The sequence below is a fragment of the Monodon monoceros genome, unplaced genomic scaffold, assembly GCF_005190385.1.
Source record: "Monodon monoceros isolate NGI ecotype Baffin Bay Population unplaced genomic scaffold, NGI_Narwhal_1 Super_Scaffold_14, whole genome shotgun sequence".
Classification (NCBI taxonomy): Eukaryota; Metazoa; Chordata; class Mammalia; order Artiodactyla; family Monodontidae; genus Monodon; species Monodon monoceros.
In genome coordinates this window covers 2,830,405-2,853,955 of record NW_021703770.1, presented here as the reverse complement: position 1 = coordinate 2,853,955, position 23,551 = coordinate 2,830,405, and the positions used below count along the sequence as shown (strand labels likewise).

Below are 23,551 nucleotides of genomic sequence, written 5' to 3'. Positions count from 1 at the left end.
TACCTTTTTCCCTTCTGTGCCTTCTCTCCCTGGCTTTCCTGGGAGACCTTTGTCCCCTTTAAAACCTGGCAGACCAGGGAGGCCTGGGGGACCTGGGGGACAGTCATTGCACACATCCTGAGAAAAAGAGCAAAAACAGTACAGTTACTTATAAAACAAAAGGTGGCCCATGGCTCCTACCTTTCCAGACAGGAAGAAGCCAGCAAATGATGAAAAGCAAACAGGTGGATTGAGTCACTACCCACACAGCTTGTGTCAAACTTTGCATTTTTCTCTCTTGGTCTTAAATTAGATTTCAGCACTGATACATCTGATATATCTGGATTATTACCGCATTTCTCCCTACTTCTGGCCAGACTGCTGAAATGTAGCCCAAGATGAAGATGTTGAAAGCGAAGACGTACCAATGTCTGTGAGCGTCTGAAAACATTCACAGTACAGATTTAATGCAAACATTTAGTGCTGTTAAAGATAACATGCTCTGTCCGTAAGACTAGAGACAAGACACAGCTGGGAACTGCATTCTCTGTCTGGTGGGTTTGCCCAAAATGTTTCTGAACAAAGCAGCAAAAAAAAAGGAAGCAACAGGCACCCACCCTTGGGACTCTCTTGCTGTGACACACACCAAATCTCACCATGCCTGGCATTATTCTTTGTTCAAAGTAGGCATTTAATAACTGTTCCCCAGAATGGAACTTTGCTCCACTCCTTTGAGGCAGGTTAAGTGCTGTCCCTGGACTGAATGTAAAGTTCTCAGCCCAGAGAACAGGTTCTCTAGCTTGTCTGCGTCCTCCCCAGATCTTACATTTTGGAGCACAGTAAACACCAAATACAGTTCACAGGCTTGACCACACTCTCATCCATTTCACACCCCAGGGTCTTGGATTGCTCCTTCCACGCCCTTCTCTCTAATCCTCACTCTTCCTCCCCTATTCTCTCCCTGCTGTAAGGGTTGAATGAGATAAAACACAGAGGTCTCTCAGAAGAGCGGCAGATCATTCCCAGTGCTTTCGGCTATTATGAATTCATGTATCTACCCAGCAGCTCCCTCACTGTTAGGCACTGTGCTTTTCTGCGTCGAGACCACAACGAGCACACGTCTTGAAGGGCTCATGGTTCCAGGTACCAACTGACACAAACAAACGCATTAACTAGGGCTTCTGGGATGCTGCGCTGGAGAGATCGGCGAAGACCTGTTCATATTCAATGAGGTGATGTTTCAGGTGACTTGGCATTCACATCGGTCTCTAGGGTTTCCCTGGTGGCGCGGTGGTTGAGAGTCCGCCTGCCGATGCAGGGGACGTGGGTTCGTGCCCCGCTCCGGGAAGATCCCGCATGCCACGGAGCGGCTGGGCCCGTGAGCCATGGCCGCTGAGCCTGCGCGTCCGGAGCCTGTGCTCCGCAACGGGAGAGGCCACAACAGTGAGAGGCCCGCGTACCACAAGAAAAACAAAAAACAAAAAACAAAAAAACAAATCCGTCTCTAATTCAGGATGGAAGGGCTTTCGTCATCAAAAAAGCAACTCTGAACCGTCCACCTTCCTTTTAGGTACTTACTCCTACTCAATATTCGAAGCTTCTTTGGAAGTGTCCTACTCCAGGAAGCCTTCCTGATGGCTTCACACTGGGGATGTGTTCCTGCTCCCACAGACCCAGGAATTCCTGCTATGGAAGCACCTGTCTCACTATTGAGGAGATCTGTTCTTAGCTCCAAGCCCTCCCCACCAAGCAAAAAAGTGTTAGCTCTCCGAGAACAGAGATAGAGTTGCTTTATCTTTGCATGTCCACTTTGTAGCAAATAACCTTCCGCAGAGCGTGAGTTCCATAAATGATGGAACCAGCCGACCCGACCAACCACCAACCAACTGGCCACTGACCTTCTGGCACCCAGTGTCATCTTCCTTTAGTGGTGATTTCAGATGCTGGTTGAATGTTTTTGGAGGATGAGGAATACCAAATGTTGGGCTACATGAAGAAATGGCAGATGAGAGAAGCTGAAGGATACTGTTTCCAGTTGCTGTTTTTTGTTTGGAAGAGTGGCAGACTTGGGAGGAACTCATGTATCTCATCGATTCCTAGACCTTCGCTATAGTTCGTTAAAATGAGATACAGCCGTCAAACATGGCAACAGTGCACACAGGCTGAGATTTGTTGGACGTGGTGGGTGCAAGAGTGATTCGGAACCGTTCTTCACAGCGGGATCCACAGCATAAGAAGTTGTATCTGAGCAAAATACAAAATGTCACTACTTTCCAATTTCTTTTCCATTTGCGGCGTGGGTAACTCAGCCTGGGTGTGTCTTAGTCACACATTCTGTGTAGGATTGGTCCCTGATGACCAGAGCAGCCCCCAGCAGCCCCCAGACTTGCCAGTGAGGGGGCTGGATCAGGTCCTGGAATCCAGTGAGCACAGGGCGAGACCAGCCCCCCACCTGCTGTCCTACCAATGCTCACTTTGGCTCCTGTGCACCTGGGGCCCCTGGTCCCTCCTGACCTGGGCTGCCGGAAATGCCTCGACACTAGTGTTGGGGCCCAGGGTGGGCTGCCCCAAAGTGTCTCAATAGCATATAACTTTGAACTAAAGATACGTAAGAAATGGCCAGTGCAAGAGGGATGCTGGCCCTTCTGTCTGTCTCCCTGAAAGCAAGAAATAAACCTCTAATGTGAAAAGTACCCTCCCTGCATCTGGAGGTAGAACAACTACTTCATCCCCAGAAACGGGGGTTTCAAGGCGGAGAAGCCTGTATAAACAAACCTTTTAAAATTTACTTCCCTAAGTCCAAGCTCCGTTTAGATTCTTCACTAATTAAGGACCCAAAGCCTAAGTTTCTTTGCCCTGTCAATTCCTCACAAATGTATTGCTTCTTTATCCAAAAAGTATAAAAGCTGCCTGTTTTGGCCACATCTCAGGTCCCATTTCTATGAGACCTCCACGTGCACAAATTAAAATGTATTTATTTTTCTTCTGTTAATGTCGTGTGTCAATTTTATTATTAGTCTGGCCACAAGAACTCGAGAGGGATTATAGGGGGAAATTTCTCCCTCCCTGTCACTAGCCAGGGTTCTGCTTCCGGCTAGACGGGCTTTGCCCAGACCACACCAAAGCCTCTGCCCACTTGGGATCACGGCTTCACCTCTCTGAGCCTCAGTCCCTTATCTGTGAGATGAGAACCTCAGAGTCTAGGGAGAAATACATGAGATAATGGATGAAAAACGCTTGATGCCATGCCTGGCACACAGTGACAGCACAGGAATTTCAGCTGCTACATGTGTCACTGTGGTTTCAGTTGTTATTTTCCTCCCTAAATCTGTTGCTTTGTCCCACTGGCAGATCAGATGCCCCTGATCATCAATACTGACTCCCAACTTTTCCACTTAACTGAGTCATCTCAGGCAAGTCACTTAGTCCCTTTGAGTCTATTTCCGTATCTGTTAATAAGGATTGTTCTCCTACCTTAGGAGAGGGATGTGAAACTGAAATAACACATGTGAAGCATCTAGCACGTTGCAGGGTTCCAATCTGTAAATACAGACTCCCTCTCGCCTCCATCCCCTTCGTTTTTCCTGAGACACTTTCAGCAAACCCGGCTGGCTGTGTCACTGTATTTGGTGTGGGACAGCATTCGAGAAAGTGCTCAATCAAGTGTGTACAACTGGAGGAGTGCTGCAGTCTCCGCCCAGCATAGGATTCACCTCCAGATCATCTCATGCAAGTTCTTGCTGGATTCCCGAATCCTCACTGCAGATTCCTGCCAAAGGGCTGTGGAGCCTACATTTCAAACCTCTGGGTGACAGGCAAGAAACTCACTACCTGCCTGCCCTTCGTCAGGTAGCTGTCAGGAAGCTCGGATGCATGCAGAGATGAAGTCAGAGAGCAGAGGGGCTAGAGCACAGGACGTGGAGGTGGTCACACTGGGTTTGAGTCTTCGCTCTGCCACCATCCAGCTCTGTTGCCTTGAACAAGTGACTGACCCTCTGTGCCCAACCTCCTGCTCTGCACAATGCAGCACACAATAGCACCCACCCACTGGGTTGTTGCTGAGGATAGGATGAAGTAATATTTATCCCAGGGGATCATCTAATGGAGAGGTCCTGAGGATGACCTCCCCGGGCACAGATCCAACGATGGAAGTTCATTAAACCGGAACTCTTAGGAGACGAACTTTCTAACCAGGCAGTTTTCCAACTATCAGAATGAGGCAAATTTTCTGTAACAGAAGATACCTTCTTAGCAAGAGAGGGTCCCGCCACCAGCCCACCTGGACCAGATCACCAACACAGCAGCAGGTGCTTAGAAAACAGGGAGCTGGAGAGCTGACTTCACAGACCTGGCAAACCCCCAGAGCCCAGGCTCCTGTCCACAGGGTTTCCAGGCAAAGAACAGCTCTGTAGGGCCAGGGAGTCTCAGGTGCTTCCCTGAATGCAGGTGCTCACATTCTCTCTGCGGTCCCTGGGTGCTCTGAGGAACACAGCTGCATCCTTTAGCAGGTAAGAAGTACCGATTTGACTAAACACCTATCTTAATGCTGTAGCCGTAAAGCATTAACCCATGCAGAATTCACCCCTATTATCATTGCCATCAGGACCGGGACACCTTGAGGTTGAAATCCTTGGTGAGGCTGTGGGGTGGGGAAGACAGGGGCCGATGCAAACCCAGGGCCTTCCAGCGGGACACAGTTAGGAAAAAATGATCGAGAACAGAAATGCCTGTAATAAACAAGGCTGGAATCAATAGATAATGAATTCTTGCCACGTCCTTGTTGTAAAAAACAAAATTCCCTCTTGTTAATGAAAATCAGGAAAGATTGCTCTATTACTACTCATTTTCCAATGAAATGTATAATTTTCCATCAAGGCATCTCAATGTATAAAGAGATGAAAAGGCCCAAGCTTCTGAGAAGGATTTCTTTTCCCTTTTGTTCTCCTCCCTCGCTCTCATGCAAGAACCAGGTATTTTCCGACACCTCCCAAGTGGTTTTTAGAATACAGGAAGTGAGGGAGAGGGTGGTCACACAAAATCCAAGGCCAAGCTTCACCCGAAGCTAAGACAAAAGCTTGGAACAGAGGCAGCAAAGGGTCCTCCACACGCACAGCCGCAGGACTGCTCTCCCTGAAACACAAATCTTATCCTGCCTCTGTCTCGCTCACAGCCTTCCCCAGTTCTTCTCTTTAAGCGCCGAGGTCCCTGGCCAGGCTCCTGGGCGTCCAGCTTTCCGTGCGCTATCTCAGCAGAGCTGTGCTGAACTCGCGTCTTCTGCCGCTCGTGGAGAAGGCGCACGCGGTTCGGACCATGAGCGCAGCGCGCGCTCTGATCTGGACTCGGCCTGGCTAAGGGCCCGGCAGCCAGCTCCACCGCCCTGCACCTGCACTCTGGACCTCGCCCCAGAAGAAACCCCACCCGGCCTGTCTGACTCTGCCCATGCGTCCTCTCAGAACTCCAGGATGCACTCCTGTGTGGGGTCAAAGGTCAGTCTCTGGAATCAGTGAGGAGTGGGCTCTAGTCCCATAAAGTCACTGACCCTCACAGTGACTCAGGTTTCTAACAAGCAAAACAAGAGCATAAGTAGTACCAACATCAGAGAGTGATCGTGGATATAAAACAAGAGACACGTGGGAAGCATTTCGCATAGCACTGCCTGGGAGGATTTCCCGTGATGATGGATCTTATTGTCCAATAAGATAGCCGCTAGCCACAGGTGGCGAGTAAGTACTTGGAATGTGGCTAGTGTGACCAAGGACCGGAACTGCTAATTGCATTTAATTTTAATTAACTCACATGTGGCCAGTGGCTGCCATACTGGACAGTGGATTTTAGCACACTGCTGACACACAGTGAGTTCTCAACCAATGTTGCTATCGTTGTTAATATTATAACATAGTTGTTCAGACAAAAAGGAAAAGCACATATTATTGAGATCTCTAATCCCCCCATCACCATTTTCAAAATGCATGCACATTTATTTTATGCTTTTACCTTAACCAAGAGATTTATGTCCCCTGGAGACAGCAGTGGAGAGGGGCCCTGTCAAAACAAAAATCAGTAAATACAGACATACACACATGCATGCACACTGCATACTCCGTGCTTCTTTAGACAGCACGCAGCCTTCAAAATGGAAGCTGTAACACATGACGAAGCTGGGCCAGGCATGGGATGACAGGCGCCCTGCCTACGCCCCACGCTTGGGAGCCATAGAAAGACGTGGCAGCCCAAGTGCATGGGCTGCCAGTCCTGAGTCTGACATCAGCCTTTCTGGTCCCCGGGCTCCTTCTTGTGGCCCTTTCTCTTCTCCTGGTGGCCTCTCCTCCCCACTTCCATCAAAACCAATAGGGCCTATGGGTACTGTGGAAGACAAAGAGGCGGACGGTCCTTTATTCTCCAGATGGGTAGCAGATGTCGCTATCAGTCATTCACAGTCTAGCATGATTTTAAAGCAACTTCTTCAGCTTTCGTAGGTGAAGTAGCCTTTTAAGCCTCATTCATCATTATGAGTTGGAAAGTCTCTAACTTCAGGAAGACTTCAGAAATCAGGAGTAATTACAAAGCCTCTGAAGGTGTGCAGGAGTCCGTGGGTCACTGACTTCACATTCAAACCCGTGGTGAGTTGGAACATGGCATGCGATGATTGCGGTCAGCCCGGAGCCCAAGTGGAGCAGAGGCTGGGTTCACACTGGGGTTCAAGGGACATGAAGCTGGGGAGGAAACGGAAACTCAAAGGCAGACACTAAAGTGAGGAAGGGGTTCTTAGGAAAGAACTGGGAGACTGGTGTGCGACTTTGCAAACTTCTCGATTTTGCAGTGGAAATGGAGTACCGGAGAATCCACTCTCCAGAGGGAAGGCGGCAGGGTTTCCTCTAGATTTTCCAGATTTTCCTCTGTGGCCACAATCGGACTTGTGGTGGCTGATTCCTTCTGATTAAGTTTGACATTGGGTTTATGAATTATGACTCTAGTCTAGCCTCTTAACGAGACAATTTCCCTGGCTACCCCCCTCTCCCTGGCCCCATGGGGTTTCTGCCACATCCTGTGGCTACAGAAAGCCATGTGACAGTAGCATCTTATACGTTTGCATAGGATCATCTTGGCAGTGGCTAGGCGTATGCCTGTGTTTTCTGAGTTGAAATGCTCAAGTATTCTATCAACGCTCTGGTCTATTTCAAGAGGACACCCAAGAGAGATTGGGGTAGGACTGACTCAGCTTTGGAGGTTCTGAAGGCACTACTAGCCCGCAGGGAGAGCTCACGTGGGTTGCATCTGCTGAACAAAGCCAAGAACGTCCTTAGTTACCCGAGACCGACCCTCAGGAGGAAGGCCAACTTGTGCCACATTAATTAAAGCTTTAAAAGGGGGAGAGGGGTTTTCTTTTGATGCCTTATTATTTTCCCCTGGGAAGTTAATAACCTAAGATTCCTATTGTTCAAATTGGCACATTTTCACACTGCTGGCCTTGTATTCTTTGGAATATTTTTCTGCTGTCATTTGAGCCCCTTGCAGAGTTAGAATGAGCTCTATTAGACAGCATGGCTGGGCATCAGTTAGAAAAGGAGAACAAGGAGTGAGTTTTCTGTCTAGGTACAGCGTGGCCTTGGGGATAACTCAGTTAATGTCCTGTTGTGGTCCATTTCTGTGGGTCTCACAAGATAGGTCTGAATACACAGGAGCAAGACCGTTGTGGGGTGGTGGCCTCCTGAAGGTGGACACAGGACGCATCAGAGATTGCCATGTTTGCTCTGGAGGAATTGGTTGTTGATGGGATAAGAGAACAGGAGTGGGAAGTGCTGGGGTATAGGAGACATAGTCTGTGCCCTGCTTAGACCCTCCTTCCCTCCTGGTGTGCCCAACCACCAGCTGCCGGGACGCTGGCTGGAAGGTCACACAGAGACGTTACACAGTCAATAATGAGCTGACATGGAGGTGAGAGCGGCCGGCCTCTCCACTCGAGATGGGCCAGCTCCACGGGGCTGCTTGCTCCCCGTAGGCTCAGAATGAGCCTAGATTCCAGCTGAGCCCACAACCCCACCACGCCCTGCTTTCTTCAATCCTGGCAGGTTTCACCTCAATCAGTTGGCACAAGCAGAGGCTCTGCTTCCAGAGAACCCAAGCCTAGACAGAGGGATTCCCAGGACAGTGCAGCCCTGGAGAAACACTGTAGGCCCCACTCTCCACCCCCTGAGGGATGATGACTGTAGGAAGGGCTTAGCTCAGCAGGCCTGGGTTGTCCAAAACCTGCACATTCCGAAGGTCCAGCCCTGGCTGGCTCCTGGGAGATAACGTCTAAGTCCTTGGAATGCCCTACCTGATAAGAGTGCCTTTGTTTACCTAGGGTCTTGGGCCAAGCAGATAATTTATGCTAACACCGTGATCTATGGCGGGGTCCTTGGACCACGTGGGAGGGCTGGAGATGGTGGAATAACCCAGCCCAGCCAGGGAGGTACCACACCTACGAGACCTGGACACCAAGGTCTGCCTGAGCGTCCCTCAGTGGCAACACCGGCTGCATTTCAGAGCACGCATGGTCATCCACGTGCCCTCTGATTAAACACAACTGCTGGGAAAACTGAGTGCTGGGAGGGGACACCCGGAACGCTGAGCCTCGTCTCTCAGGGCCTCTGCACTGTGCGTCTCCTCCCTGTGCTGCTCTTAATCTGTAATAAACCATCAACCATCGTGAGCTTAACAGCTTTCCTGAGTTCTGGGAGTGCTTCTGGTGAATCACTGAACCAGAGGGGAGTATCGGAGACCCTTGAAAACATGACTCATCTGATCAGTGAGATCACAGAGACCGACAGCTACCCAGTGGTACTTGGGACCACCTGGGGGCAGCGTGTTCAGTGAATTTAAAGGTAGTCAAAGAGAGACCCATCCTCTCTCCGTCTCTCTGCTCTGCCGCTGACCAGCCGCGGACATCACAGTTAGTCCACCTTGTCAGCTGGAGTCTGCTGATGTAATTTTCTCTGCAGAGGTGTCAAGGTCTGGATTTGGGAGGGGTCATCTGAACCCCCTTCAGTCTTTGGCCTGAACCTTACTCTTTCACCCACTTCACCTGGGACTTGCACTTGGGTACTGGGGTGGCTGCTATAGATCTGACTCCCTCTATCCTCCAGCAAGACTTTTCACTCATCCCACTGGCAGGGCTTCAGTGAAAAGTTCCTGGACGCTTCTAGGCAGACCAGGTGCCCCTCCAGATCTCTGCTGTGCCCAGCAGCCCGGGTAAGTCAGGAACAGATGTTCAAGCCCTCAGGGGCCTCCAGGGCTTGGGTCCTTGCCTGAAACTTGTAGCAGGTCAGGCTCACAGAGGAGAAAGATGGCCTCTCCGACCCATCCTGAGGGGAAGCTCCTGCCCAGGGGAGCTTACTGGAGTCTGACACCAGCCCTGAGGCCTGAGATTCCCCAGTTGCAGCTGCCACTGGTTCCTCCATCTTGGGTAGTATCTTCTGATGGACTCATTTCTCCTGTGTCTTCATAGCTGTCGCCCCACTCACCCAGACCTGCTCATCCTCACTGTTCCTTCCCTGGAGGGCCCACTCGTGGCCTGGTTAACTGGCTAAGCCTTTGGGGCTTCTCTGGCATTGGTAACTTAATTGGGAGGCGGTTCCCCAGAAGGTGAATATACTGCACACGAAGGACGCCTGCAGGAACCTTGGGCTAAAGTGCGGATGGATATATAGCCCAGGACCAGACACTCAGGACTGTCCATTTCCACTCAACCTGCTCTCGCTGTGAGAGAGGAAAGAAAGTTTCTTCTACTCTAAAAAGGGGGAAGCCGGGAGGTACTGACATTACTGAACAAAAGGGCAGGACACGGGCCAGTGAGGAACTTGCCGTGAATGCGGCTCTTGTCCATTTGCTCTCCCCCAAATCACCATTCATCCTTCTCTGTCCTGCTCCAGGCCCGGGAGGCTGCACCCTGGGGATGTGTCGGGGGACTCACCTGCCTGCTGGCTCTCGGGTGAGCTGGACCAATAAGAGGCACGTTAGGAAACTGGAGTGGGGGGCGGAGGCACTGCTCCCTCCTTGCCTCTGGCCAGGCTTCCTGGCAGTGGCTTTGAACCCACAATGACAGCCCCCATCTTCCCCACCAGCCTCGCTTTCTCTTGGCTCTGGAGAGAAGCACAAGGTGGTACTGGCTTCCCTCTGTGCTTTATCTCTGGGTGGCACAGCATCTCTGCTTAGTTCCCTCTGCTCACAGCTCTGTCAAAAGCCCCTTCTTAAAGTCTCTTGCACTATACGAGCTGCATTTTATTCTGCCCGAACCCCTGACTGATGATCAAGACTCGTCCAGAACAGGTAGATGACATACATACCGGTTTGCCAGGAGGCCCTCTTTCTCCTGGATTTCCAGGTACACCCTAAGAGAAGAGAGAAAGGACATTAGTTCTGCTAAGCACATAATCCTGACCCACCCTGCACACCCTCTCCCCCAACCTCTATAATCTGCCGGGTGTAACTCAGTAGAAAAAAAAATCACCCAACCGTGAAGACTGGCACCAATAAAAATTCAAGGTTTCCAATCTCAGCTGAATACCCGAAGCTTCTCAGGAAATACTCAACTGTGCCGAATGTTCAAAACAGTAAACTACCCCTCCTATAACTCCTTTCCAAAACATGGAACCGAAAACCACTCGTGCATGCAAAGTGTGTACCTGTGTGTGCATGTTTGTGTACACACACACATACACACACGTACACACACCCCTATCTTAAGTTTCTGCCATCATTTTCCAAACACAGGAGGAAGGACCAGCTTTGAAAAAGAAGGCTCTTCTACGGAACTGACTCTAAGGGTGTAATACTGAGAATGGAGCAGATACAATAAATTCAAGGATTTGGAGACAGGAATGAGAGGGTAACTTTCTTCTCTGAAACAGAACCCAAGGAAGGGAAGGGGAGGGTGATTTATTGTTCCTGCTTATAGTGAACCAAAGCTATAGACATGGAAAGATGCGAGTCTAAGCAACAAGTCTAGCACTACTGGTTAATGGTGCCAGACCTCCGCTCCAAGAACTCATGGTTGTCTTTTATCCATCTGGTCAGTAAGTCTGTATCGAGTAACATCTACGTGTCACCCTGTTAGGCGTCAAGCACCTAGAGATGCATAAGACACATGGTTCCTACCTTCTTGGAGCTCAGATCTATCTGAACGAAAGTCAGATCACAGAGATAAGAGACGATTATCACTGTCACAAAGTGGGAAGAGATACAGCCTCAAAGAGTATTAGGTAAGTCTGCAGAATTCCCTTGAAGGGAGAAAGCCATTACACGGATGAGTTAGGAACAGGTCCATGGAGAAGATGATTCCTGATCTGAGCAGAACTGACCAGCTAGGTACAAAAGAAAATTGACAAAACAACAGGAGGCACTGCGTGGGGTAACCGGAGCTTACAAGTTTCTGAAAGCATCACACAAAAGCCAAAGAAGTGAAACTAGACAATGCAAGCTTACAGGGCACAGGGAATAGAGGAGCAAAACATAAAAAATGTTCATGGGGGAGGGGAGACTAGTGAAGATGACCAGCTCCCATGGGGGCATCCTGGTCAAGGGAGGTCGGGAGAGGCTGGAGAAGGGTTCGGGAGACAGAGCCTGCACCCTTTGCCTTTACTTACGTCTTGGCCAGCTGGTCCCTGGGGGCCGGGGAATCCAGGTGGGCCTCGAGATCCCTGAAGAAAAAGAAAAGACATCCCACCCACAGTTTAAGGAAAATAAGGCCCCCCTTTCCTCGGGTCGGTTCTCCTTGTATAGAAGGCCTGGTGCTCTGAGGACTCTTTGGTGGAACGTGGGTGCCTGAGAGCCGCCTTCTCAGAGCTTACGCATTTCACTGCGCTCGTGGAGGTGGATGCATTAAATACACACAGAAAGGATGCTCGGAAAGTCTTCCCCGTGAGCCTGACTGCCCAGGCCCCCTTCGCAGGCCCCTTTCTTGAGTGGACAGGGCAGCTCCTGCAGTGAGACGGGCCTGAGCTCACCTCGGGTGCCGTGTGGATAACCAGCCCCGGGTGCTGGCCAGCTGGGTAGATTGCCCTATAAGAGGCCCAGCTCAGAGCCCAGCGCTCAGGTGACCATCACTATTTGTTATTGGAAAGTCATTCCCACTCTGCTGAAAATTTCTAGACACTATCAGGAATCAGCACAAATCATCTCTCATGATGGATCTCACTTCCTGTAGGAATTTTCCTGTGTCTTCCACCCACCTTACAGATTAAGAGAGAGCCCTCACTTGCTCAGGGCTATGTGGCCGGGGGTGTGAAGCCAGGATTCAAAATTAGTTCCTCTGGCAATGTGATTAAATTTGTTTAACCATGGCTGTCCTTCTGGGAAGCAGAGATAGCAGAAAGCAAAGGCAGCGTCAGTCTGGCCAACGATCACCATCACCGTGCTCACTGCACTGGGCAACGCCCCACTCCCTCTTACTCCACCATTCCATAGGTCAGTGCTTACACCTTGGAGAGTTCGCACTGTTTAACATTAAAGATTTTTTTAAACTATTGTATTTTCTGGCCCCTGCAATCTGAAATTGCTTTGATCGCATAATTTCTCCCATCAAAACCCAGCCCTCTATTTAAATCATACTGTACCTGAGGTCCTTTTTCTCCTGGTGGTCCAGAGGGGCCCTAAGAAACAAACAAACAAATAAGCTAACGAGAAGTGAAATGTTTATTTAAACATGCTGTGGTGTTTATTTCTAAGCTAGGTCTTTAACTGTCCTGAAAGGAGGAGCTGGCTTCCCCCATCTTTAAGACATAGTGTCACACCCTCTCATACCACCCACTATCGTTGCACGTGGGAATCTTCCTGGAACCTTCCCCACCTGCCCCTGAACTAGTGCCACCCCATCCTGGCACCCACTGGATGTCTGACACTTGAGCCCATCTCTAGCTCTGGTGTGGAGTGGAAGCAGCATCCCAGCATCCTCGTGCTGTGCCCCCTTCCTGCTTGGGCAGCACAGGCCTTGGGGGGGCGGGTACATCCAGAGCCAGAATCCCCAGACACACACACACACGCGCGGGCCTCCCATCCTGCGAGTGTGACCAGCCTAGAATCTGGCTTCCGATGTTGCACTGAAGACGCGTCCCTTGCTTGAGGCATTAGTGTCTACTTTCAGTCCCTGCAGTGAGCAGAGCTGCCCCTCAGCCCTGAGAAGGCTCTGCCCTGCCTTTCTGCCTGGACGCATGTTCTTGCCACACGCTGGTTCTCCGTTTAGATATCAGCACCCTCGGAAACCTTCCCTGGCTTCTCCCAAGAGGCTCGTTAGAAGTGGTCTCCAGCCCCTGGGTGCATCCCATCACAGACGTGTGGCCTAGTGCTGTCATCACTTCGGGGCTCCATCTGTCCTCTCTACTGAAAGGACTGCGTGCTGTCTTGGGGGCGCTCGGCACGCTCTCGCCAGTGCTCAGCACGGCCCCGGGTGTGGTCAGGACGCAGCAGACCATAGCACACGGCACTCTGCTAAAATTGACATTTTATGGTATGAGGAGAACTGGAAAATCTTGTGTTATCATCCTTTCCATTGACGATCAGACTAAGGCCCAGAAGAGACAAAGAACCAGCCCAAGCCACATCGGGAGTCACTCGCCAGGTGGGTTGAGTCCTACCGCCTGTTCTCGGTTCCGTGCACCTGTGCATCCCTGCAGCAGTGCCCATGAGAACTTCCGAGATATCCCAAGAGGGAGAAGAGACGTCACTCAGAGGCATAGGTTTCTGGCAGTATGACAGGCCAGGTAACCTAAAAGCCTGCCCACCAAATGTGTCCCAGAACTGCCTGATAAAATAAAGTAAAAGCATTTCAAGTGCAGAACTGAGCACTAAAGGAAGGAGGGGACATCTCCAGAGGCCTAAGCCAAGAGGGCAAGTCGGGCAGGTAAGACAATGGACTCAGAATCCCACCTGGGGTCTACCTGACTCACAGGTCATTCTCCCTTCATTAGCTCTCACTGCTCTGTCAAGCTGTAGGTCAATGGTACACATGGACCAATATATACACATCCGAATTTCGTTCCTTTCAAAGTAGTTCCTTACTCAGACTGCACACTTATTCTTCAAGGAAAGGGCTTAGGGACAGTTTACTACTGGCCTGGGGAATGCTGTCAGATTTTAGAGGCACCTTTTGTTTCCAAATTAAACTCCATGATCCACCTCAGGCATTTGACTTGTTCATTAGACTAAGCTCCGAATTCCTCTCTCCCATCATTTAATATGAAATCTACATGTGAAGCATGGATTTTGTTGTCAAAAAGGTCTTCATTTCAAATCGGAGCTTTATCAATTATTAGTCATTTGACCTTGAGCATGTTACTTAGTTTCTCTGAGCTTCAGACTCCTCAACACAAATACAGAGCTAGGTGATCACCTTGCCTTGTGTGATCAGAAACAGAAGATCCTCTAAGTAGAGAACCAGACCGGTGCCTGGCCCATACATAACAGGCATTCCCACGCTACCTTGCTAGTATACTTTTAAGAAATAGAAAAGTGTGTTGTGGAGGAGGGATTATATCATGACTTCCCAATGTCATTCCTAAATCTGAAGCCTAAACACGTGTTCAACAATAATGACACTCTTTTCCGAGATTACGCCCTCTGATGGGCTTGTTCAAGAGTCACTTTACCCAAAATGCATATTTTGGCCTTTGACACCATTTTTCCACTAAAAGGAACTCCAGCTCCTTGTAGAAATGACTGATCCCAGATCTGGGTAAGGAGTATGTACAAATCTGGAACATCCTGTCATTCCAAAGAGCAAGGAAACTACCGAAGACTGCAGGGTCAACTTGAACAGTCTCCTATTTGCATCAAATAAGACCATTTGAACAGCGAAAGGAAGAATAACTGCAGTATATTAAGACAAGTCAAATGTGTTTAAAGCCACGGGTTCAAAATTATTGATAAAAAACAAAAACACCTCATTGATCATCTTTGCAAGATGCTAGGCAACCAAGTCGTTATTTGAAAATGATTAAAGGGAAAGCATTTATATTCTGCCTTCCATGTGAGCTGTTCCACTGGGTATCCGAATTGTACATGAGGGAACATCTCTCCATACAGAAGTATCCTAGCTAACACATAAAAAAGAACCGACTGAACTAGAATAGCACCAATTTGCAAGCCCTGATGTGCTAACTGATCTACACCTTGTCTATCAAAGGGTGTGAATGTCACAGCAAAGACACCACTGGACATCACACGCCTCCTGATGGCAGTCTTGCCAGAAAGATCAAACCTGAATCTGCTCCAGCCTCGACGCCCAAGTACGGGTGTATAGGAAACACAGGGACAGAGCAGTGCTAAACTGTTCTATGAGCAAAGTCCAGACGGTGGGAAGTTCTGAGACCAAACAATAAATCTTGTCTCATCAATTAAAATATTGCCATTTATATTTATATAAATTTGAAATGTGATCCCCTCTCCCTCCCTCCCATAGATATCTATTTGAAAACACAGCTCGTTCCATTCTCCATCATCTCTTATCTGAAGGGCTCATGGGTACCAGGCTAAGTGCTGGGCTTGCCTTTCATCAGCCCAGTGAGCCAGGCACACTGTCTGAACCTCTCTAAGCCTCAGTTTCCTCATCTGTAAGCTGGAAACAATCATAGTTCAGGCTCACAGAACCACTACAAAGACTGAGGGGGGCAGTGCACGTAAAGGGCCTCCCACCAGAGCCTGGCCCGTCGTATAAGTGCTCAGTATGCCTAGGAATTATTATTAGGAACAACAAAAAGCCTTCTTGAGATCAGAAAAGGAACAACAAAAAGCCTTCTTGAGATCAGAAAGGAGAGTTTTCAACCAGAAGTGAGAGTAGAAATTTATTTAAACCCCCCCCCCTTTTTTTTTTCCCATTAAGAGAAGAATTCCCTCAGACTTTAATCTAAAAAGCCAAGATTGGGATATTCAGCTCCTGGTTATACAGGGAGCCCTGGGGTCTGGGGCCGTGTGTTGTCGGTAGGGATCCTCCCCAACCCCTCCTCTTCTGCCCACGGGACCCTGCTCTGCGCACAAGACCTTGCTCTGCGCACAGTGCAAGACGAGAGCGCGTGGCCGGGAATGAAGCCCTGCAGAGCCTGTCCTGAGTGTCGGCTTTGAGGTACCTCTCAAGAAATGCCTGGTGTCCCCAAGTAGCAGTCGGGCAGATGGGGCTAGCTGGCTGTACATGCTCGTTTCGAGGGGCCACAGGCCAGCCTAACTCCAGGACAACAGGAGTGGCTCTGTGGTTCTTAGAACCAAAGGAATTGGACTAAACCAGCAGATACGACATATGAACAGAAACAACAGCTAGACTTGCAGGTCAATAGTTCGGAAGTGGTAATGTACGTGAGAAGACCCTGGCACAGGAAAGGACAATGTAAATGTGAACTTCTGTTCTACCACTGCCCTGCTTGGGCATCCGCTTGGAGCTGAAATGCTGGCATCCAATCCCAGTTCTACCACATCCTAACCATGGCTTCAGGCAAGTGTCACATCTCTTAAGTGGTTTCCTTTATTTGTAAAATGAAAGGGAGAACAAGATCTGCCTGGAAGTGTGGCTGGGAGGATTGGATGAGAAGTTGTCCACGAGATAAATGAGAGAATGGGTGTGGGTGCCCTGCTCACCCCGGACCCTGCAGTAGGCAGGCCACGTGAGCTGCGGTTACAGCTGCTCTAGCTTTTAGCGGCTTTCATTTCTGTTCTTATTATATTACTCCCTAGAAGAGGGGGAGCAGAAGAAAAAAAAAGAACCTACGGGTTAGGACACGTGACACCTTCCAGTTAGGACACGTGATGTATGTTTTTGCACACAATCAGCTCCATGCTTCCTTTTCCCCGATCACACTGTTGGTCTATTAAGGGCTGTTGAACTAGTTTTCTTTGTACGTGACCCTCAGCGCCTGGGCAAACAGGCGTCAGAACGAGTGACTCCAGAGAGGGAAAACTGAAGATGTAGAGAATGGAGGCGCAACTTCAGCCAGCAAAGGTTGAGAAAGACGTCTGGGAAGGACTTTTATGACCTCAGAAGGCCCAAGGCAAGGTTCCAAGTGTTATTACCAATACTACCACATTGTAATCTGCCCAGCACCCCTGATTCATAAGGAAACTACTGCTCAGCACGGAGTCTTGGGGTGCGGGCTGCCAGCGGGAATCCCGCCCTTGCAGACCTCAGGCTCCAAGGCTCAGTGAGCTTCAGCAACACTTTGATCTGCCCTCAGACGCTGCAAAAGGAAGATCAGAGGCAACCTGAGGATCAAAGGGATTTTTTTGGTTAATGTCTTGAAGGGAGAAGCCAAGACTCCAAACAACTGCCTCCCCATCCACCCCCCGCCCCACGATGTGCAGGCGTCGGCAGAGAAAGTCCCGGGCTCCTTCCAGGGGTCAGCGCTGCTCCTGGACGCCGAAGGCCTTGGGGCTCAGCGTCACGGAAGGAAGGACGAGAAGAATCCAGCCTTCACGTGAGCACGCAATGGAAGCGAACAACCCTGCCCATCCTGCCAAAGCCACAGGAGAGCTGAAGCAGAGGAAGAGAACTGGCTTTGGAGGATGTGGCAGTGATCTGCACCCTGGCCCTGGCCCAGCTGCGTGACACTGGCCAAGTCACCTCACCTTCTGAGCCTCAGACTGTTTACCTGGAAAACACTGACGAAGCAGGCACCTTCAGGACCTCTCTCCAAATCCCCTGGGCACGCACCCACCTGGCAGCTCCTCGCTGAAGGTGCCTGCCCCGGGGGCGTCTGTAGCCGTAAGGGGATGCTCGCCCCGAGTGCAGGGCAGCTCCCCGGGAGCAGCCTTCCACCAATGCCCAACGGGAGTCGGTATGCAAACACCTCGGCTCTGCCGCCCTTTTCGAAGAACAGCTCTGCAGCCGTACCCCAGTCTCCAAGCGCTTGTCAGTGGAGGCTGCCACTCCCTAAGGGCTGATTTCTGAGACAACTTCCCAAATAAACTCCTTGCCCTTGAATCCTGTTCTCAGGAGATGCTTCTGCAGAAGCCCAGCCTTCACCAAGGGATAAACCAACTTTCAGGGGACTGAAGGGTTGAGGATGTGGACGCTTCTGGACTCAGCATAGGACCACATATGGACCACTCAGCCAGTGGCAGGGCTCCTGTAAAGCACAGGCGTGTGAGGGACGAACTCACAGCCTGTCGGCACCCCTTCTCCACCTTCTCCGCACACCCGCTCTCAACACACCCCTGAGCCCTCATTACCGACAGCCAGGCCATTAGAAAGGAGCGTCAGCCAGAGACAGAATTCATGAAAATTCAGTAACGCTGCCCCCACCACGGAGGCTTTTAATAAGTCGAAGTGGAGGGAGGACACTGAATAGTTGATTTTCGGCCTCTTGGCTGGAAGCAGCCAATTACTTTTCAGGTGGAATCACTGGGGTAGTAACGTATTTCCCGGGCGATTTCATGGCTCTGAAGCGGGAGGTGGGGCGAGGAGTGCCTGCCTCTGCTGTCTGGCTTTCTGATTAAGGGCTTGATATGATGGATCCTGGGGAGCGGACGGGGCATGGAAAGACCCGTGAAATGACAGAGGGACCACCCAGCTTACAGCCCTGCGGTTCCTCTTTCAGTCCGTTTCTCTCCTAAGGGGCTAATTCCTGCATGATTCAGAATCCTAATTCTAACAGAGCAGGCCCCGTGAAAAGCGGGATTTCAGAAGGAAGGAAGCCTGAGCGCTGTCTCTTCAGTACACCCTCTGCCACGTTGTTCCTCCTGGCTACCAGCAGATGAAGAAAAACAGCCAAAGACAAAAGATAAAACGGATGTAATAGAGGGTTTTGTTCATCAGAAATTTTAGCGGAGAATCTCTTCTAAGAAAAACAGACTAAAACTGGACATTTCCAAGAGGATACCACCTGCCTTCTCCCTGGTTTCCGGGGACCTTTAGGAAGACACAAGGCCACTGGTCTTCCTACCACCTTGAAGGTCGCCCCGTTGCTGGGGGCTGGAGTGGAAGTGACGTGGTCATTTCTGGTACGAGGCGCACTTGGTAGGGGGGTGGTCAGAGAAGAGAGAGCCCCGGGGAATTTCAGGGACAAAGTGAGAGGCCCAAGACCAGCCCTGGGGTGTAAGAGCACCACCAGGGGGAGAAAAGGGGGTTTTAATTTAACAAGTGGCACTGTGGGTGATACACTGGATTTCCTCTCAAATTCTTTGAGAGACAGGTGAGGAATGAATGGGATCACTTTATTTCTTGAATGCAAAACCAAGCAGAGACCGGGTCATGTACTGCTCCAGTTTATATTCAGATTACATTGAACAGGGGTGAAGTTAGACTGTGCTTCTGGGTTAAGATAATAATGATCCCAACAATATCAACACTGATACATGCGCAGTTTGGATATTAAGAGGCTTAGCAACAGTATCTGTAAACCATTGGGTATTGGAGCTTCCTTTAAATAACAGTAAGACAAGTGCTACAGACTGAATGTTCGCGTCTCCCCAAAATTCATACATAGAAACCTTAACCCCCAGTGCGATGGTATTTGGAAATAGGGGTTTGGGGTGATTAGGGCACGAGGGTGAAGCCCTTATGAATGGAATTAGTCTTTCTAAAGAAACTTCAGAAAACCCCCTGATGCTTTCCACCCACCACATGAGGACATACAAAAAACAGCCATCTATGAACCAGAAAGCGGGCCCTCACCAGACACTGGATCCGCCAGCACCTTGATCTCGGACTTCTTAGCCTCTAGTACTGTGGAAAGTAAATTTCTGTTGTGTTTAAGCCCCCAGTCTAAGGAGTTTTTGTTACAGCAGCCCAAACAGACTAAGACAACGTGGCTGCCAGAAAACCAGCAAATGCAAGGTTAAGGCGCATGAATAAGGTACTGTGTCCTTAGCAAAGGAGGGAGTAAACAGAGGACAAAACCCCAGGATTGAAAACTGGTCTTAAGTTCTGAAAGTCATCATTCAGTAAAAGGGGTGGGGATGGAGGGGGGGGAGGTGGGCTCTTTGTGGTACAAAGGGAAGAATTAGAAGCAGCGGTAGAAGATACAGACAAGCATAATCCTACACTCTCTGGAAAGAAATTCCTAAAAAATGTCTATTCTCTACAGAAATAACTGTCCAAATATCAAACCCAGATGTACCAGCTTTGAAAGAAGTGTCTCCTATTCCTGGAGGTCTTCGGGGTATGCTGGCTGAAGACGCTCACAGCAATCCTCAACTTGGATGGGGCCTGGGGGTCATGGATGCTCATGACCTCTCACAGCTCAAAGGTTTTACGGTTCTTAAAGTTACCACCTCCAGGGAGCCTGCCAGCTCACACCCAGGAGACTGATGTGAATTATTCATCAAAACCACCAATCCAAAGACCACTTCCTAGATTTTATTTTGGAGATAAAAACCTTCTTGATTCCACTTACGTTCTCACCTGTACGTTAATTGGAGGAAGAGGGGTAATGAACTCATTTTTGCCTGAAATACATGAAAGCATGCTGTTTCTTCCACATCACACCCCTTTCCCAACCAATTCACGTTCACTGGCTATACCTCAGCTTTTGCAAAGTCTGGCCAGTGAGCACTGTTTTTTCCTTTTTATTTTTTAGTGAGTTTTGTTCTCTCACTCCTCTTTGAATGAGACAAGTCTTGGTCTCCCCAGAAAAGCCTTATTCCTATAAGAAATACACCAAGTTTTAGAAACAGTGTCAGTCACGGTGGACAGACCTACAGCCTGGCCGGCCCAGGCATCAACGACCCACTACCAGATTAGCCGGGAAAGGCGTGTCCCTGCTGCAGGGCCTGAGCAGCAGGTCCCCTGGGAGCCAGCAGGGGCTGGCTGTGTGCCAGGGAGCAAGGGTGTGCTGGGTGGGTAAGGACTCACAGGAGGGCCAGTGACCCCAATGCCCGGGTCTCCGTGGTTGCCAGGAGAGCCGGGGATCCCAGGTGCACCACGGTCCCCCTGCAAAGAGAAAACACAAGGTGAAGAGGTCAGCTCTGGGCAAGAGAGAGCCAGGGTGCAGGGGAATTATGCCCCTCCCACTGTCCGATCACACTCTCCAGCCAGCACTTCTGCCCCAACCCGGATTCCGAGTGCCCCCTGAAGTTCATCCAAGCTGCCATCATCCCACCCAGTCCAACACCCGTGGACCACAGCCACTGACCGCGGCGACCATGCACCTTTCAGGGCTGACCATGCCCCAACCCTGACCATGGCTCCAGATGTGATTATAACAATGTGACACCCCCCCCCCCAACGTGACCACAATTCCAAGTTTTACGGTGCTTTCTCCAGGCTTCACCTTGCCCCCATCCTGGACCCATGACCATGTACCCACATTTCAGCTTAATGCCCACATCACCAATACATTAATCCATCATTTCACCAATAATTTGCCAAGTACCTACATTTTGTGGGTCACTTTTCCAGGGGGTGGGAGCGGGGAGAACGACTGAGATGTAACCTTTGCCTCGTGCATGGCGGTTAATATAGTGCACGTTTAAGTTCTGCCTTCAGCGCTCAGTCACTGCTGGCTTAAGAGAACGACACGTTTCCTGAGCTCTAGTCCTTCATTTACGAAGGGCAGGTAGTAGCAGGAGCTGCCAGGCCCGCAGACGCCGTGCCTGTTAGGGGATCATGCCTACAGGGCGCCCGGCACAGCAGCCAGTGCACATAGGCCGTCGGGGCTGCGGCTGTTCTCAGGTGCCTGTCATTCTGGACGACGATCGGAAGAGTAGAGGGGAAGGAAAGAAGAAAAGGGAAGAAGTTCTGCTTTGCCACTTGCTGTAGAAGGATGCTGAGACAGTCATGCCTTCTTCTGCACAATTTCAAAATGCTCCCCCTCTGAGAACAAGAGCTTATCCTAACTGAGATGGCAGCCAAAGCCGGCTTGCACTGACACAGGCTATTTACAGTCTTTACACACCTCGTTTTGCGTGGATACTTACACGTTCCTGTTACATCAATATTAACGAGTCTGATGAGGAAAGCTGCCCCCCACACCACGGTAAATGCAATGTATGTTGCTTGCAAATTATTACCTTTCTAAATTCCAAAATAAATTCAATCCGAAGCACACAGGGCCCCCAGGATTTTGTGTAAGAAACTGTGCACCTCTGTTAGGTCAGCAGACGGCAGCCAAGCCTGATACTGAAATGGGGGATGACCCCGGTGAAAGCACTTAACATCTCCAGGATGAGTTAACTCGTATGACAGATGGAAACGGCCTTAGGAGGTCATTATGAAGAGCCGATGAGATAATGTGCAGCACGTTTATTTCAGGTAGAACCTGGCGTTGCTAGGCAACACTGCTTTATTAAGGTTTATGTGTTTAAGCATTAAGGGAAAACCCTATTAATCACCAGCTTATCCTGTAACCACCATCTCAATTTGAAAACTTTACATTTTGGACCTTTAAGAAAAGTCACGCTTCAAGATGATTTGTTTTTCTTGCAGTATGACTGTTCCTTGGAGGAGTATATAAGTTATATACTCGTTCAACTAATGTTGGTTGTTTATTCATTGCAAACCGCAGTCCAGACTCCAAGACCAAAGATGACTCGACCATGAGCCCATTTTCAATACTCCGTGTTAAATTCAGAAGAGAAAGCGAAACAGGGCTTGTGAAGTTCTCACAAAAGAGATGAACCACAATCCAAACCTCTCACTAAACTCTGGTAACACTGTCTCTTTCCCTCCTCCCTCCAGGTGGACGGTGGTGACGTGTCCTGAGAGCTGCGGCATCCCTCTGTCCCACCCTCGCTTCTGTAAACAGTCCCCAAGAAATCCTCTTCAGAGCCCCAGATGGTGCCTTCTGTTTCTTTAGAATAATATGATATGGCTGATTCTGGGAAGTACAAGGTGCCTGGGACTGCCAGGAGATCTGATTTGTGTGCCTGGGGAAGGTAGGAAGTCAAGAAATAAGGCAAATGTGGGCAAAGGGTAATGAACTAAGAATGAACATGATCAGTGCCGCGTCCCTCACCAGCACATTGTAGCAGCGAGAGGATGAGGCAGAAGACGTCAAACTGGCCGTCAGGTGATGACAAGTCCAGTCTTAGGACTGAAACCGAGCTCCCCTAAAATCCAGTTCCCCCGTGAGTTGATGGCTAACCTCTCTCTATCCCAAACTTTATTCCCGTTCTTGCCCTGCCCCTGTTTCTCTCAGGAATGAAGAGTATCAAAGAAAAGGCGGGACTGAAACTGAACAGGACCCTGTACCTTCCCCGGTACAACCCCCTCCAGGTCGTGTCCTCACTTCTTTGGCCTTCACCGAGTTCCAAAGAGCAGACTCAAGCAGTTACCAATTAGGGAAGAGAGGGGAAGCAGACACAAAGGAACAGCGGTTAAGCGAGAAAAGTTATGGTAACCCGTACAACAGCTGAGCAATAAAACAGCCTCAGGACTCCTAGTTCCTCCTCAAGGGATATACGTAACCATCTGACACGTACCTTCGAGCTGTTCTGCAGAAATAAAGACGCCCACCCACTAGAGGATGCTGACCACAAGCATGTAGACCCCAGACTGGCTGGAACCAGAAGGCTGATGACTGAGATCCCCAAACATCACCCTGTCACCTCACCACCAGTCAATGAGAGAAATGTCCGCGAGCTGATCACACACCCTACGACCCTCACCTTCCTGTTG

General features: G+C 49.8%; 1 protein-coding gene across 8 annotated transcripts in view; it reads right to left on the bottom strand.

Moving 5' to 3' along the window:
• The window catches only part of COL22A1 (collagen type XXII alpha 1 chain), a 254,177-nt gene that overhangs the window by 48,335 nt on the left and 182,291 nt on the right, over positions 1-23,551 (bottom strand). For all 8 annotated transcript variants that reach the window (XR_003793573.1, XR_003793575.1, XM_029222987.1 and 5 more), the window contains 6 exons: positions 20,789-20,866; positions 12,573-12,608; positions 11,604-11,657; positions 10,305-10,349; positions 5,974-6,021; positions 4-117 (listed from right to left, as the gene is read on the bottom strand). Coding sequence is in view for 6 of the 8 variants with exons in the window: in XM_029222987.1 (XP_029078820.1) it covers positions 4-117; positions 5,974-6,021; positions 10,305-10,349; positions 11,604-11,657; positions 12,573-12,608; positions 20,789-20,866 (375 nt within the window). In the remaining 2 variants the exon portion in view is untranslated. The remainder of the gene's footprint in view (positions 1-3; positions 118-5,973; positions 6,022-10,304; positions 10,350-11,603; positions 11,658-12,572; positions 12,609-20,788; positions 20,867-23,551) is intronic.